At 49.0% G+C, this 17,247-nt stretch overlaps 1 protein-coding gene across 1 annotated transcript in view; it reads left to right on the top strand.

The window, feature by feature from the left end:
- Window positions 1–17,247, top strand: part of LOC147684257 (putative cation-transporting ATPase 13A4) — a 301,484-nt gene that overhangs the window by 190,145 nt on the left and 94,092 nt on the right. The window contains exons 19-21 of the mRNA XM_086944654.1: window positions 2,740–2,903; window positions 9,451–9,573; window positions 15,109–15,188. Coding sequence (XP_086800780.1) covers window positions 2,740–2,903; window positions 9,451–9,573; window positions 15,109–15,188 — 367 coding nt within the window. The remainder of the gene's footprint in view (window positions 1–2,739; window positions 2,904–9,450; window positions 9,574–15,108; window positions 15,189–17,247) is intronic.

Here is a 17,247-nt window from a genome sequence, read left to right on the forward strand (position 1 = left end):
CCTGCAGTAATAAACCTTTGGTCTTTGACGCCACCATCGAGAAGCCCGTGTTTCTGTTCATTTGTGCACCAAGGCAGGTGGAACTCCGGGGTCTTCGGGTGTTGTACCCTGACACCTCTGGACGGAACCAAAAAGTCCAGAACTCCATACTGATGACTGCATGAGTATTAATTAATTGAAGTAATCACACTACTATACTGTCCAGGAGTGCAAAGTGGTGGCATTGTTCTTGTTTAAGGCAATGTGAGTTGTGTGCTCAGAGGCCAGGACATATGGCCAACCCCCTTCATGCATGGTCTTTGGCAGCAAGGGTTGGCTTCATGTATGGTAATAAAATCTTACTTTATGTCAATCAATCAATCAATCAATCAATGACACTTGTAAAGCGCGCTACTTACCCGTAGGGTCTCAAGGCGCTGGGGGGCAGGGGGGGGGGTGCCGCTACTGCTCGAACAGCCAGGTCTTCAGCTTCTTCCTGAAGGAGAGGTAGTCTTGGGTCAGGCGCAGGTCGGTCGGGAGGGAGTTCCAGGTCTTGGCGGCCAGGTAGGAGAAGGACCTTCCTCCTGTAGTCGCTCTTCGGATGCGGGGGACGGCGGCGAGGGCGTGGTTGGCTGATCGGAGGTGGCGTTTGGGAGCGTAGAAGTTGACTCGGCTGTTGAGGTAGCTCGGGCCTTGGTCGTGTAGGGCTTTGTGTGCGTGGGTGAGGAGGCGGAAGGTGATTCTTTTGTTGATGGGGAGCCAGTGAAGGTCTCTCAGATGTCCGGAGATGTGGCTGGTTCGTGGGATGTCGAGGATGAGTCTGGCTGAGGCGTTCTGGATCCGCTGGAGTCTCTTCTGGAGCTTGGCGGTGGTACCGGCGTAGAGGGCGTTGCCGTAGTCCAGTCGGCTGGTGACGAGGGCCTGGGTGACGGTCTTCCTGGTCTCGGTGGGGATCCACCAGAAGATCTTCCGTAGCATGCGTAGGATGTTTAAGCACGCCAAGGAGACGTTGTTGACTTGCCTGGTCATGGAGAGGGAGGAGTCCAGGATGAAGCCCAGGTTGCGTGCATGGTCTGTCGGTTTGGGTGCGGTGCCCAGGGCGGGAGGCCACCAGGAGTCGTCCCAGGCGGAGGGTGAGGAGCCCAGGATGAGGACCTCCGTCTTGTCCGAGTTCAGTTTCAGGCGGCTGGTCGTCATCCACTCGGCTACCTCTTTCATCCCTTCGTGCAGGTTGGCTCTGGCGGCGGCGGGGTCGTTGGTCAGGGAGAGGATCAGCTGGGTGTCGTCGGCGTAGGAGATTATGCTGAGGTTGTGTTTGCGTACGATGGCCGCGAGGGGGCTCATGTAGACGTTGAAGAGGGTGGGGCTCAGAGATGATCCTTGAGGGACGCCGCAGATGACTTCGGAGGCCTCTGACTTGTACGGTGGTAGGCGGACTCTCTGTGTTCTTCCGTCGAGGAAGGAGATGATCCATTCCAGCGCCTTGTCTTGGATTCCGATGTTGCTGAGGCGCCGTACTAGGGTGCGGTGGCAGACCGTGTCGAATGCCGCGGAGAGGTCTAGGAGGATGAGGGCCGCTGTTTCTCCATTGTCCATCAGGGCTCGGATGTCATCGGTGGCGGCGATGAGGGCGGTCTCGGTGCTGTGATTGGCTCGGAAGCCGGACTGTGAGGGGTCGAGGGATCCGTTCGTCTCGAGGAAGGCGGCCATCTGCTTGTTGACGGTCTTCTCGATGACTTTGGCTGGAAACGGGAGGAGCGAGATGGGGCGGTAATTCTTGAGGTCGGTGGGGTCCGCTGTTGGTTTCTTGAGTAGAGCGCTGAGTTCGGCGTGTTTCCAGCTCTCAGGGAAGATGGTGGTGTCGAAGGATGTGTTGATGATGTCTCGTAGGTGGGGTGCGATGACAGCGTCGGCCTTGTTGAAGACGTGGTGAGGGCAGGGGTCGGTCGGTGATCCGGAGTGGATGGAGTTCATCGTGCGGATGGTGTCTTCGGTGCTGATCGGGGACCAGGCGTGTAGGGTGGTGGTGGGGGGTGGTTGTTCGGTCATGGTGTGCGTTGGTTGGTTGTTGAAGCTGTTGTGTATGTCCGCGATCTTGTTGTGGAAGTATGAAGCGAGGGAGTTGCAGAGGTCTTGCGATGGGGTGATGTCTTTGTTTCCTGCGCTGGGGTTGGAAAGCTCTTTCACGATGTTGAAGAGTTCCTTGCAGTTGTGTGCATTGTTGTCCAACCGGTCCTTGAATGCTGTTTTCTTGGCGGCGCGGATCAGCTGGTGGTGTTTCCGGGTGGCAAGTTTGAAGGAGGTCCTGTTGTCCGGTGTCGGTTCCCTTCTCCAGACTTTCTCGAGGGCTCGGCAGTTCTTCAAATCTCTTATAAATTCACTGAAAAAAATGAAGATTAAAGTGATGTTATAGTTAGGTAAACATGTCACCTAAAACATGCCTTTTTATATGTACAAAACCACTAAAATTCACCAGTTATAGTGATCTCAAATAACTATAACTCATGCCCTAAGGTAACTGTACATCGCGCCCTTGCCATGCACTGCTAATTACTCCACATATTACATCACTCATGACATATTCTATGACATCTATGATAACATCACTGCAACATTTGCAATGAAATTACTGATGAGAAAACTGTGCATGGCGGGGGTACTAATTTTCTACATTTATAACAAAAGTGTGACATACCTGAAGCCATCTTGATGGAATCAAAGTTTTAAAACATAAAACATCCATCTTCTCTTCCTTCACAGGTGACAATCTCCAGACGGCTCTTACTGTTGCCAAACACTCCGGGATGGTCTCAGAAAGAAGCAAGGCGATCCTGGTAGATGCCAGTGGGCCAGAAGGGTCCACTCCTGCCTCCCTCACCTTTCAGTCCCAAGGGGATGATGGTTGCAATGGGCACCTGACCAAAGTAAATGTCTCCCCATGCTTTGGTTTGCTATTTGCATCATTTATAAGTTAAATGATTATTGTCTTGTGCATACCTGATATGTAAACAAATGCAAGATGGAGAGAAACAGAATTCACAATTGAAAAGAAAGGATTCCTTTAACCACATGTTCATGTACCCATACCTACCAACACTGGGATTTAGGAGGCATCCAGAAAGCTCCCTCTTGGCCTGACGCAGTGTTCATTCGAGTCTGAGCAGAACCAAAAAACCGGTTTGAATCCTCTGTGCCAATTAGCCTTTTGAGTTAGTAGACTTTGACTACATTGCTTTTTCCTACGGTACTGTCTGTGGACGGCCGCACCAAGACAGTTGTTCATGACAACCTACCTGGCGGCCATATTCTCAACTTCTTGCCATAGAGCGTAGGGTCCAACTGGACTGCCCTTAAAAGCCCATCTTCCCTCTCAATAAGGGTCTTTTAGGGATTTAAGAAAAAACATGAGCGCTTATCTATATGTCTCAGTAAAACAAGGGTATATTGTGTGGGGCAAGAGTATGTAGAAAGACTAGTTTCCATTATAAATATTCTTTGGCGCTCTCTCCCAGTAAGATATATCTTTCTAATCACCTTCCTCTCAGTTGTTACATGTTTTAGTAGTTTCTGACACCCTCAATACATTTGTAGGTGATCAATTCATAGTTTATTTTATTTATATATACATAATCAGGCATTAAAGAGAATGGGGATATCAGTACAGCTAAAATGTCAGAAAACAGCTGAATTACAAGTATTCCTCAAAGGGCCCCAGGAAATGTAGCATCATTGCAGTGATCGGAAATGCGGCACCCAAATCTCTTACAATCAGGGGGTAGATTCAGTTCAGGACCTTAGAGGTTGGAATCTATAACCATATATTAACACAACACAATACCTCTAGAAAATCTAGTAGCATTTTCCCATATCACTGTGCATTCTCATTTCACCAGATTTGCCAATTGCTAGTATTGCTGTATTTCTGCATTCTTTGAAATTACTAATTCATTTACAAATATCAAAGTCGGAATTGTGTGGCCCCAGGATGGCTATCAACGTTCCTAATATGAGATAAATTTAGAACAAACACATTTATAACACATTTTGGAATTCCCATTGGACTGAGTGAGGGTGAATGATTTCACATATTTTCACCAGGTATAGAAGCTCAATATATTTACCAGGAGTAGGTAGAAAGGTACTCATCTAGGTTTCTGGGGACATTTGGATAAAGTTTATGACTACCATGAAATTAACCAAGGCTTTTACACTCTTTTTAGGAGCCTTCAACAGTAACAGTTTCCACAAAGAGCTTCAGAATTATTTGGTGAATTCCGTTTTTTACGCATTTTTTACTATGTACACATGTACATGTATATGGTTTACATTGACAAAGAGAGAATGTAGCGCAAACGCTTTACATCTTTTTTGATTTTTGAATATTGTACAATAACACCCAAATAGTCCAACTGGGATTGTGGTTTATCCAACTTTATAAGGTGTTCCTGCCCTTGGAACTCCCCCTTCTCTGTCCTCTGAGATGATCCACCCACACACTCATGTCATACTTTTGTAATGTTATCTCTTAGTCAATGTTTTTACTAGAGTAAGGGCCATATGTATCAAGGAACCAATTTGCGATTCTGTAATAGCGATTTTTAAGAAATCGCTATTTCAGAATCGCAAAATGGTATGTATCAAGAAAAACACATTTTTTTTAGCGACTTCTTAATATTCCTTAATTACGAATTCGCAATTGCGAATTTGCAATTCAGGAATACGTTCCCATTCATGTCTATGGGCCAGGAGGCCCATAGGAAGGAATGGGAATTTTTTCTCAATTTGCGAATTCCAAAGGACACCCTGTTGCACCCCTGAAATAAGCATAGCACTAAGGGCATGTATGTGCGTCACATGGAACTTTGAAAAATGCAAAAATGTGCATTTTTCAAGGAATTCGCAACTTACCACCAACTCAAAGTTGGTGGTAATTTGCGATTCCTTAAGATGAGGAATCGCAAATTTTGCGATTCCTTATTTTGCATTGGATTTTCCTTCATACATATAATTTTGTGAATTCCCATTTCGCAAAGGCCGAAATTCTGCAAATTTTGGCCTTTGCGAATGCGAATTTCAATGATACATATGGCCCCAGATCTGTAAATTCATGACGGCAATTAAGATCGGCCAATACCAACCTCCTCACTGTGCCACGCACAAGAACGGCCACCTGGGGAGATAGACGTTTCTTGGTGGCCACCCCAAAACTCTGGAATCTTCTGCCACATTCCATCAAAAATTGCCCCGAACCTGATGAGCTTCCGCAGGCTCTTAAAAACGTGGTTATTTAACCAGTGAGAGGATGACTGACCCCAGTAGCTCCACAGCGCCGAGACACCCCAGGGTATTTGTTGCGCTATAAAAATTACGTAAATAAATAAATAAATAAATAAATGAATTGCGAATTGACACACATAATTGTGCACTTGTGTGGATTGAGCCCTTGGAAAGAGATATAATTAAGTATTCTATCATGTAACAATGTAACCTTATAGCCTGCTGCTGAGATCTATACCAGTTGCTAAAGGCCCTGAACCCCAGTTATAGGCCCGAGCCACATGCAAAGCTTATACAGAGGGAGACGGCCTTTAACGACCAGTATGACAGAGGCAGAAGAGCTACAATGCCATTAGAACATTGCACCAACTGAGTGTAGAATGTTAAAAAAAAGGAGAAGCTTGAAGACAAACATTGGAATGCTGGAGCTCCGAGCCTCCACCAATCATTGTAATCCCGGGGCCACTCCATTGTCTTCAATGGAGCTCTCAACATTCCAATGTATGAGGCCTCGCAATGCCAACTTGCGTGGCTTTGAATGGTCTCATAGATATGGAGTAAGAAAAGGCAGCGCAATTCACTGCTAGCCTTGCTCGAGGGAGCATTCCACGGCCGTTGCATTGGGCTTTCCCCTGCAAAACCCAGGGCTGATTATGCTTCCCCAGATTTTCAAGACCATGTAGGCCTGGGGATGCGCCAAAACCTTACAACTCACGCGGTAACCTGTTACTATATGTGTGCTGCAGAATGAGGAACAAGCCTAGACTTCCTGCACCTCCTGCACTTAAAGATCCTGTTGACAGCACCGGCGCCCTTGCACTATGGTGTAAGAGTGCTTGCATTGGTGCTAGGCTGGCGAACGGTGCCAGTGCGGGGGGGAAAGGACAGGTGCATTCCTGCCCTTTCACTCTGATGTAGGGCAGTGCAGCAAGCTGACTTGCTGTGCTGCCCTATGTCAAATCCCTATAAATGCAGTCCTTAGGGTGCTCTCGAGTCCAGGCACATGTGTTTCATCTCATTAACACCCACAACCAATTTGACTTTTATAAGGGCCAGGTTTCACACCAATCTCAACAAGGTCTTTGTTTTGGATCCCAGGGTGGCCACTTTGAGGTCACTAGCCCTACAGGTGATGGGCAGGCAGTCTCTTCCAGTGCACCATTGTTGAGGCCGCAGGGACACATGGCGGCTGCAGTCTTTATGGACCCTTGGGCCCGGTTTAATCTCCACCCACTAGGGAGTCATCTGCATTCCAGTTGGGATACGATTTCTGGGAAATTCAAAGTTGGGATCCTGGTGTCCGAGGAGATTAAAAAAGAGTTGGTGTGGTGGACTCAGATTCCCTGGCCATGGGAGTAGATCTTCAGCCAGAGCCCATTCAGGTTCTCTCAACCCATGCCAGTCCTTGTGGATGGGGGGGCACTCTAGGTTCCAGGTGTCTTCAGGGGTCTCTGCAGGAGAGCAGGCATTCTTCCAATTGGAGTTAACTCATGACTGATTACATGGCAGTGATAAGGTTCCAGAAGTATCTCGAGGGCTGCAATCTGGTGGTCAGCTCAGAAAATTTAGACACCGTGGGCTATCTGAAAAATCAGGGGGGGTGCCAGGACTCGTTCCCTGAATGCAATAGCTGTTCTCCTGTCTCAGTGGGTGATGTTCACTTGCTGTCTCTAGTGGCATTCCGTATCAGAGGGGAGGACAACGGGGTGGCAGATTCTCGCAACCAAGTTTTTCTCTCTTACCAGGAAATGACTTTAACCAGGGTGGTGTTTCATTAATATGTGGGACATTTGGTGTTCATTTCCTCAACCTATTTGCTTCTCGGCTCAATGTGCAGGCTCCCTGGTCTTATGCGAGGAGCCCACAAATAGGAGCTTGAGGGGAGAACACATTAACAATACCTCTTGTATGCTTTTTTGGCCATACCCCTAATTCCAAAGTTGATAGGCTGTTGATGGAGAACAGTGAAATGTTGGTAGTGATGACGTTTTGGCCCACACAGGCACGGTTTCCTCTGTTCATGCTATAGCAGTTCAGGTGCAGTGTATGATTCTGTGTCAATTTCTATATTTTTGTGTGATGTCCACCAATTTTTGTGGGAAAGTTTTGAGAAGAGTTTCCACTGTGCTCTGCTCTAATGGCTTTTCGCGCTCCATGAGGTAACCTTTCAGATACAGAAGATATGGCCGCTTGGTTATTACGTAGCTTTTTTCTGTACAGGCCATTGACAAAGCCATTATTCTCTATATTCCCTTCATGGGATCTGCCCCTGGTGTTGACCGCCTTGACCTCTCAACCCTTTAAGTCGTTGGAGTTGGCTGACATTAAGTGTCTGATATTTAAGACGCATTGGTGAATTGTGGGCTCTGATGGCAAACGATTTCTTCTTCACTTCTTTTAAGGATGGTGTGGGGCTACTACTGCCTTCGAAGGCGGGTAATGGTTCATTACTTATCTGTAATCTTCATCACTCCTGGTCCTGTTGACTTGTCCCATTCAACACGCCCCTCTGGACTGACAGTCTTCATATGTTGTGGCATTAGTGTTCAGGAGGAATGCTGGGTTAGTTTTGTCTACATAAGCTCCAGCCTTTTGAGGAGGGGTAATATCAGCATTCTTCTGTTCTTTTTTCCTGTCTGGCGAGGTTTGTTCTCCTCACTCCTGATGAATGGGACGGGGACAACAGGACCAGGAGTAATGAAGATTACTGGTAAGTAATGAACCATTCCCATCAGTGAGGAAGGAGAGGAATGGGGAATCCTTATGAGGTCCACCACTGTCAGAGGAACGTCAATGTAAACAGCCAACGGTAAGTGCATTCAGTTCATTACACTGCCTCGGCTCTGATAGTGCTTGTAAAGAAGTGCCCAAGCAAAGGAGCTTGTGTGTAGCACCTGCCTGTTGAAGGGCCTAAAGGACCCTGCAAGCAAGAGCTACACACAGCCATCCTTGCCGGGGGAAGATGTTTTTAAACACCACCATCATGGGTGCCGGAAATGTAATTAACATCAATGCAATTATTATTGCTAATAAATTTTATGGCTTGATAGTGTCCTACTGAAATCAACTGGTGTGGTCTTAGTTTCTTTTTACTGACGGAGTAACCCTAATTCTTAAAAATTAAAATACAGGAGTATTCTCTGATTCAGAAATTTTCCAGGTAATTTCTCCCACTCTATTTTGAAACCTAATAATTTACCACATTCAGGGCCATAATTGTCAAGTAGTTGTCTCGCACTTGCACTCACACTTGCATGTGCGATGCATCTACTAAGTTTGATTTATCAAGGTGCACAATGCCACCTTGCGTGGCCCTGAGTGATTTGATTCATCTGGAGTAACTCATCGCAGTGCACATCATTGCCTTGCATTACTCTGCCACAGGGTGGCGCTCCATGGGTGGTGTCCGGGTGATCTCACGCAACACCCATGGACTTCGGTGCATTCCCATATTTGCCATAAGTGTTGGACCTGGAAATGTGCAAAGTAGCGGCTACACCTAACCAGGTGAGAGATATCCAAGAGAAAAACCTGTATTTCTCCTCGTTAGTTCCTATTTCTTTGTGCGCTATATTCTGCTATATTCTGTAGCACATATAGAAAGAAGAAAATGCCTCAGAGAATTTTATTTTTGCAAGAAGGTGCCCCTTTTGGCACAAAAGCAATCCTGCTTACAATGTAGGCCCCTTGCACCCTGGTCCTAGTGGGTGTCTGTGTTGGCGGTCAGCAGCGCATTGTGCATCTGCGCAGAGGGAAGGGGCAATAATGTGCTGTAAACTGTTAGATTCAGTGCATTCCTGTCCTTTCGCTGTCATGCAGCCAAGCAAGGTGGCTTTCTGCGCTGCGTACATTTGATTTAATTCTGTCGACCATTCCGAAATAATGGTATCGAAACAGATTAAGGTGCAGAAAGAATTTTGCAGAGTGAGGCCTCTGTATGATACAAGCTTTATGAAATAAACCTGAACTTATCGCATTGACGCAAGTGCAGCTGTTTTTATCGCAGTAACAAGTGTTTGAGGCATGTGCAGTTCCCATACAAGCACCTGGGAGAGTGAATGCAGTGACGAGTGAGGTGAGAGAATCGTTCTTGACTATATAATGCCTGAGTGAAGGTAATGTATAGTTGGAGCTGCCAAAATATTAAAATAATATCTCTTCATAGATTTGATCTACCTCTTGCTTTGTTAACAGGATATATTCCTTATGATGGACGAAAAACCCGCCCCTAAACATGCAGCGAGTCAATTCTATTTTGCCATGAGCGGGAAATCCTATCAGGTCATAGTGCAGCATTTCTACAGCATGCTCCCAAAAGTAAGTGTTGAATATATGGCAAAGTACAGTGATGTGTCTTTTGTTTAAAATAATCTTTGGAATAGCTCATGCAGTAATCATTGGGAAGATGTGTGTTTCTAAAAGTAGAAGACATGCTGCTGTGTAGAAATGTGAAAACATGTATTAATGAAGACACTATCATTCAGGTCTGTTACTGAAAAGTGCATTTAAATGTGATGTCACTTTGCCTCACTGGAGAACAGGAGAGAGAATATGACGTTAGCCAAGCAGGAAGTGCAGACAGATGGCCAGAAGCTATTAAGCCGCTACTGGTCCCCATCGTCAGATTTCCTATTTTATGTTCCCAGTGAGCTGAGAGATGCCCAGAGTGTTGGGATGGATGGAGGTTAGGAAAGGCAGCGGCAGTCCCTGGTGGTGTCCTGAAATATGCCAGGAATAATCAATGGAAGCAACAGTGACTGTAAACTGTGTCTGGTATCAGAGGACCTGCATCCTTGAGCTCCAGGCGGGAGACTCTGAAGGTGCAAATTAAAGTACAGATCAAAAAAGAGGAGGGAGGAAGAAGCAGAGGTTCATTCAGCTTCCAAGAGGTACTGGTTATCTATCAGAAAGGAGGGGAAGGAACCACATAAGTCTCAGCACCAGAGTCTCAGAACGATTGTCTCGGAGACCGTCAACCACACGTTCACAGGCTGCTGTGTATGTAGTCTCCGCTTGGTGTAGTTTGGTGGCTAGCATCATCATCAGGTATTGTCAATTGAGTGTCCCGTTCTACAAGTACAATTTAAAAGACAGCCTCCTTGGGATAGCTCTGCCATGCATTGTACATTCCCTTGGGAGCTCTGTTACACAGTGCACATTCCCTGGGATAGTTCTGTTGTCAGTGTCCATTCCATGGGGTAGCTCTGCCATGCAGTGTCCATTCCCTAGAGTAGCTTTGCCATGCAGTGTCCATTTCCTGGGGTAGATCTGCCATACAGTGTTAATTCCCTAGAGTAGCTTTGCCATGCAGTGTCCATTCCATGGGGTAGCTCTGCCATATAGTGTACATTCCCTAGAGTAGCTTTGCCATGCAGTGTCCCTTCCATGGGGTAGCTCTGCCATGCAGTGTCCATTCCCTGGGGTAGATCTGCAGTGCAGTGTCCATTTCCTGGGGTAGATCTGCCATGCAGTGTCAATTCCCTGTGGTAGTTCCGCCGTGCAGTGTACATTCCATAGAGTAGTTTTGCCATGCACTGTCTATTCCCTGGGGAGTTCTGTCACACAGTGTACATTCCCCATGATAGCTCTGCTGTGCAGTGTTCATTTCCTGGGATAGCTCTGCCGTGCAGTGACATTCCATAGAGTAGTTTTGCCATGCAATGTCTATTCCCTGGGGAGCTCTGTCACACAGTGTACATTCCCCATGACAGCTCTCTGTGCAGTGTTCATTCCCTGGTGTAGCTCTGCCGTTTAGTGCACATTCCCTGGGATAGCTCTGCTGTGCAGTGTGCATTCCCTGGGGGAGTTCTGCCATACAGTATCCATTCCCTGTGGTGGCTCTGCTGTTTACTGTCCATTCCCTGGGATAGCTGTGCTGTGCACTGTCCATTCCCAGGGATAGTTCTGCCGTGCAGTGTCCATTCCCTGGGGTAGCTCTGCCGGGCAGTGTCCATTCCCTAGGGTACCTCTGTCGTGCACTGTTCCTTCCCTAGGGTAGCTCTGTCATGCAGTGTCCTTTTCCTGGTGTAGATCTGCTGTGCAGTGTTCCTTCCCTGGGGTAGCTCTGCCATGCAGTGATCCTTTCTTGGGGTAGCTCTGCCATGCAGTGTCCATTCCCTTGGGTATCTCTGTTGTGCATCATCAGTTCCCTGGGGTAACTCTCCTGTGCAGTGTCCGTTACCTGGTGTATCTTTTTTGGGCATAGGCAGTTCCCTGGGTTAGCTCTGCCGTGCAGTGTCCGTTCCCTGGGTAGCTTCGCTGTGCAGTATTCAATCCCTGGGATAGCTCTTGTGTCCAGTGTCCATTTCCCTGGGGTAGCTCTTCTGTCCAGGGTTCGTTCCCTGGGGAAGCTTTTCTGTGCAGTATCCATTCCCTGGGGTAGCACTCCCTTGCAGTGTCCATTCCCTGGGGTAGATCTGCAGTGCAGTGTCCATTTCCTGGGGTAGATCTGCCATACAGTGTCCATTCCCTAGAGTAGCTTTGCCATGCAGTGTCCATTCCATGGGGTAGCTCTGCCATGCAGTGTCCATTCCCTGGGGTAGATCTGCAGTGCAGTGTCCATTTCCTGGGGTAGATCTGCCATGCAGTGTCCATTCCCTGTGGTAGTTCTGCCGTGCAGTGTACATTCCATAGAGTAGTTTTGCCATGCACTGTCTATTCCCTGGGGAGTTCTGTCAAACAGTGTACATTCCCCATGATAGCTCTGCTGTGCAGTGTTCATTTCCAGGGGTAGCTCTGCCGTGCAGTGACATTCCATAGAGTAGTTTTGCCATGCAATGTCTATTCCCTGGGGAGCTCTGTCACACAGTGTACATTCCCCATGACAGCTCTCTGTGCAGTGTTCATTCCCTGGTGTAGCTCTGCCGTTTAGTGCACATTCCCTGGGATAGCTCTGCTGTGCAGTGTGCATTCCCTGGGGGAGTTCTGCCATACAGTATCCATTCCCTGTGGTGGCTCTGCTGTTTACTGTCCATTCCCTGGGATAGCTGTGCTGTGCACTGTCCATTCCCAGGGATAGTTCTGCCGTGCAGTGTCCATTCCCTGGGGTAGCTCTGCCGGGCAGTGTCCATTCCCTGGGGTACCTCTGCCGTGCACTGTTCCTTCCCTAGGGTAGCTCTGTCATGCAGTGTCCGTTTCCTGGTGTAGATCTGCTGTGCAGTGTTCCTTCCCTGGGGTAGCTCTGCCATGCAGTGATCCTTCCTTGGGGTAGCTCTGCCATGCAGTGTCCATTCCCTTGGGTATCTCTGTTGTGCATCATCAGTTCCCTGGGGTAACTCTCCTGTGCAGTGTCTGTTACCTGGTGTATCTTTTTTGGGCATAGTCAGTTCCCTGGGTTAGCTCTGCCGTGCAGTGTCCGTTCCCTGGGTAGCTTCGCTGTGCAGTATTCAATCCCTGGGATAGCTCTTGTGTCCAGTGTCCATTTCCCTGGGGTAGCTCTTTTGTCCAGGGTTCGTTCCCTGGGGAAGCTTTTCTGTGCGGTATCCATTCCTTCGGGTAGCACTCCTATGCAGTGTCCATTCCCTGGTGTATCTCTGTTGTGCAGTGTCCGTTTCCTGGTGTAGCACTGCCGTGCAGTGTCAGTTCCCTGGTATATCTCTGTTGTGCAGTGTCCTTCCCTGGGGTAGCTCTGCTGTGCAGTGTCCGTTCCCTGGTGTATCTCTGTTGTGCAGTGTCCTTCCCTGGGGTAGTTCTGCTGTGCAGTGTCCGCTCCCTGGGGTAGCTGTGCCATGCAGTGTTCCTTCCCTTGGGTAGCTCTGCTGTGCAGTGTTCCTTCGCTGGAGTAGCTCTGCCATGCAGTGTCCGTTCCCTGGGGTAGCTCTGTTGTGCAGTGTCCTTTCCTGGGGTAGCTCTGCTGTGCAGTTCCGTTCCCTAGGGTAGCTCTGCCGTGCAGTGTTCTTTCCCAGGGGTAGCACTGCCGTGCAGTGTCAGTTCCCTGGTATATCTCTGTTGTGCAGTGTCCGTTCCCTGGTGTATCTCTGTTGTGCAGTGTCCTTCCCTGGGGTAGCTCTGCTGTGCAGTGTCCGTTCCCTGGTGTATCTCTGTTGTGCAGTGTCCTTCCCTGGGGTAGTTCTGCTGTGCAGTGTCCGGTCCCTGGGGTAGCTGTGCCATGCAGTGTTCCTTCCCTTGGGTAGCTCTGCCGTGCAGTGTTCCTTCGTTGGAGTAGCTCTGCCATGCAGTGTCTGTTCCCTGGGGTAGCTCTGTTGTGCAGTGTCCTTTCCTGGGGTAGCTCTGCTGTGCAGTTCCGTTCCCTAGGGTAGCTCTGCCGTGCAGTGTTCCTTCCCAGGGGTAGCTCTGCCATGCAGTGTTCCTTCCCTGGGATAGCTCTGCCGTGCAGTGTCCGTTACCTGGTGTAGATCTGCTGTGCAGTGTTCCTTCCCTGGGGTAGCTCTGCCGTGCACTCATCCTTCCATGCGGTAGCTCTGCCATGCAGTGTCCGTTCCCTGGGTTAGCCCTATTGTGCATAGTCAGTTCCCTGGGGTAGGTATGCCGTGCAGTGTCCGTTCCCTGGGTAGCTCTGCTGTGCAGTGTCCATTCCCTGGGATAGCTCTTCTGTCCATTGTCCGTTCACTGGGATAGCTCTTCTGTCCAGTGTCCGTTCCCTGGGGTAGTTCTGCTGTGCAGTGTCTGTTCACTGGGGTAGCTCTGCCGTGCAGTATCCATTCCCTGGAGTAGCTCTGCTGTGCAGTGTCAGTTCCCTGGGGTAGCTCTGCCGTGCAGTGTCCGTTCCCTGGTGTATCTCTGTTATGCAGTGTCCATTCCCTAGTGTAGCTCTGCCATGCAGTGTCCGTTCCCTGGTGTAGCTCTGCCGTGCAGTGTCCATTCTCTGGTGTAGCTCTACCGTGCAGTGTCCGTTCCCTGGTGTATCTCTGTTGTGCAGTGTCAATTCCCTGGTGTATCTCTGCCGTGCAATGTCCGTTCCCTGGTGTAGCTCTGCAGTGCAGTGTCCGTTCTCTGCTGTAGGTCTGGCATGCACTGTCCATACCCTGGTGTAGCTCTGCTGTGCAGTGTCTGTTCCCTGGTGTATCCTTGTTGTGCAGTGTCCGTTCCCTGGTGTAGCTCTGCTCTGCAGTGGCCGTTCCTTGGTGTATTTTTGTTGTGCAGTGTCCGTTACCTGGTGTATCTCTGCCGTACAGTGTCCTTTCCCTGGTGTATCTCTGCCGTACAGTGTCCGTTCCCTGGGGTAGCTCTGCCATGCAATGTACCTTCCCTGGGGTAGCTCTGCTGTGCAGTGTTCCTTCTCTGGTGTAGCTCTGCTGTGCAGTGTTCCTTCCCTGATGTAGCTCTGTCGTGCATTGTTCCTTCCCTGGGAATACCTGCCTTGCAGTGTCCATTCCCTGGTGTATCTCTGTTGTGCAGTGTCCGTTCCCTGGGGTAACTCTGCTGTGCAATGTCCTAATTTTCTCAGCTGTGTGTGTGACCAAGGGAGTACATTGGGTGAGCTGCCAGGAGATCAGCGTTCTGGTCCTGCCTACCCTATTGACTAAATTGTGTGATCCTGAACAAATCACTTAGGGCGGATGTATCAAAGGATTTCACCCATCTGTGTCTACTCGAAAATGTGTTCATACACATGGCCCCTGATCTTTGTTTCCCGCTGCTGCTTGAAACTGCTTTGAGGTGATTCCGTCCCCAGATTCAACATTGCCTTTCAACATCATATGAACCCATCTCACAAACATTACAATGGAACTGAAGTCATGTTAGAGTTCACACCAAGCATCATAGTCATCAATAAAGTCAGGATTTGTATTAATCTGTGTTCCCTAGCTTTAACTACAGTCCACAGCACTGCATTTTATTTTGTCCTGTGTTTGAGTCCCTAAACCTTCAGTCTTGTTATTGTCTTTGCAGTTACTGCTGAACGGGGTTGTTTTTGCCAGAATGTCTCCACGACAGAAAAGCAGTCTAATCGAAGAGTTCCAAAAACTAGAGTATGTTGGGCTTTTGTTCCTTTTATGCAGAGTGTATTGTCCTGTTGAAATCAAAATGATGCTAGTAACAGCAAAGGCACAGGCACCTCTGGTGAGGTGTTTTCAAGATCCCGGGCACAATGAGATTACGCCATTTGAGCGCTCCCCAAATACTACAAAAATGCATTATTGAGGACATTTGTAACAATCTGCGCCACCATGTGGCCTCTCGTGGTATTGCTGTAAATTGCCTTAATGCTGTACCGGCCCTCATGTCCATGAGTGTAACATAGGGTCATGGAACATACGTGTACGACACACATGCATTTTAGATGGATCTGGCCCTCTCAGGCTCACCTTAGCAAATGTAGAATAAAACTCTGCAAACATTTAAATGCTGACACAATCCGAGCCTGCTGGAACATGAAAACCTCAAACACAACCACCTACTTAAATCCTTGAGCATTAATCAGAGCTGTTAATGCTCTACATGAAATGTTCTGCAAATCCTAGGGTTCCCAAGGCAACAGCCTTTGTCCTCATTGCAAAAGTAGGTACCAGGCTCAGCACTCTTTGTAGTGAAATCTGTTTAATCAAGTGGAATTATAAACTCTGGATTCGGGGCCCTTATAAACCATGATGTAACTCACGAAAACCCGGGGACGGAATTTCACAAAAAAGAATTCACCACATACTTTGCAGTTTTAATTTGGTGCTGTAGTGCCCCTGTGCCGCCCGCAGACAGCTGTCAAACTGTGGTGTAGCCTTGCGTTTCCCCCTGCGATGGCGCTAAGTTTAGCATCTTAGCGTCAACCCAGGCAACCTTGCACCATAGTGCAAGGGTGTCTGCAAGCAGGGAGGTTTGTTTATGTACAGCAAGGTGTCCCTTCCTGCACATAAACAATCCTAAAATGCCATTCTCCCACTGTCATGCTACAGGGGACGGTGCCAGTCCATCACCCAGGATGTACTTCCTGCTGCAGGGACAGTGCCTGTCCATCACCCAGGATGCACTTCCTGCTACAGGGGACGGTGCCGGTCCATCACTCAGGCTGCGCTGCGCTTCCTGCTGCAGGGGACGGTGCCTGTCTATTCTCCAGGATGCACTTCCTGCTGCAGGGGGCTTTGCCTGTCCATCACCTAGGCTGTGCTGCGCTTCCTGCTGCAGGGGACGGTGCCTGACCATCACCCAGGATGCACTTCCTGCTGCAGAAGATGATGCGAAATGAGTAAGTGCCTTCTGTGAATACTGAAATGAGTAAGTGCCTTCTGTGAATACCAAAATGGTAGTAAGTTTAGGATTTTGTCTTAAGTTAGCTCTGTGAATCGAGCCCAGTATCTCCTGACTCCCGCTCATGGACTTAGTGCTGTCTAGCCAGGGTGGGTGCGCTGGAACAGAGTGGAATAGGTGGACAGACCTCACCCCAGCCCCACTGACAGCACAAATGTGTTGGAGTCAGCCGTGCCACTGGATAGCTCAACCCTCGGTTGGAGAGGACTCTATAAAGCGCCTGCAGCCGAAGAGGGTCCAGTGAGACTGCAGCTCTGACTGGTCTCACCTGCTCCATCAGTCCTGCTGGCAGCACAGCAGGATCCGGGGACCCCGCGTTGGAGGGCGCACCCAAGGCTGTGAAGCATCGGAGAACTGGTCTCTGATGACCTGATCAGGAAGCCCTAACATCATGTGCCATGATCACAGCCTGAACACAGCCTGATGTAGGACCTTGCACTGGGGGGTGGAAGGGAAACAGATCGACAGTCCAGGTCGTGGCTGCCTTCATTGGTAGATGCGCAGCCTGTGGCAGTCTAGTGGACCAAGAACAGTGGCCTCTGCAGCCACTTGGATCCGGGACGGTGGCCTCCGGCTGCCGCGTAGACCAGGTATGGCTCCCTCGTGCAGCCTTGTGGACCAGGGAAGATTACCTTGGGCAGCCTAGTGGACCAGTGAGAGTAGCCACGGGGGTGGCCTTCGGCAGCCAATTGGAAAAGGAAGAGTGGTCTTGGGCAGCCTAGTGGAACATTTTAGCTGGCCTCAGCAGCCTAGGGTGGTCTTGGGCAGCCTAGTGGACCATGGAGGGTG

This window comes from Lissotriton vulgaris, chromosome 11 (assembly GCF_964263255.1).
Source record: "Lissotriton vulgaris chromosome 11, aLisVul1.2, whole genome shotgun sequence".
NCBI lineage: Eukaryota > Metazoa > Chordata > Amphibia > Caudata > Salamandridae > Lissotriton > Lissotriton vulgaris.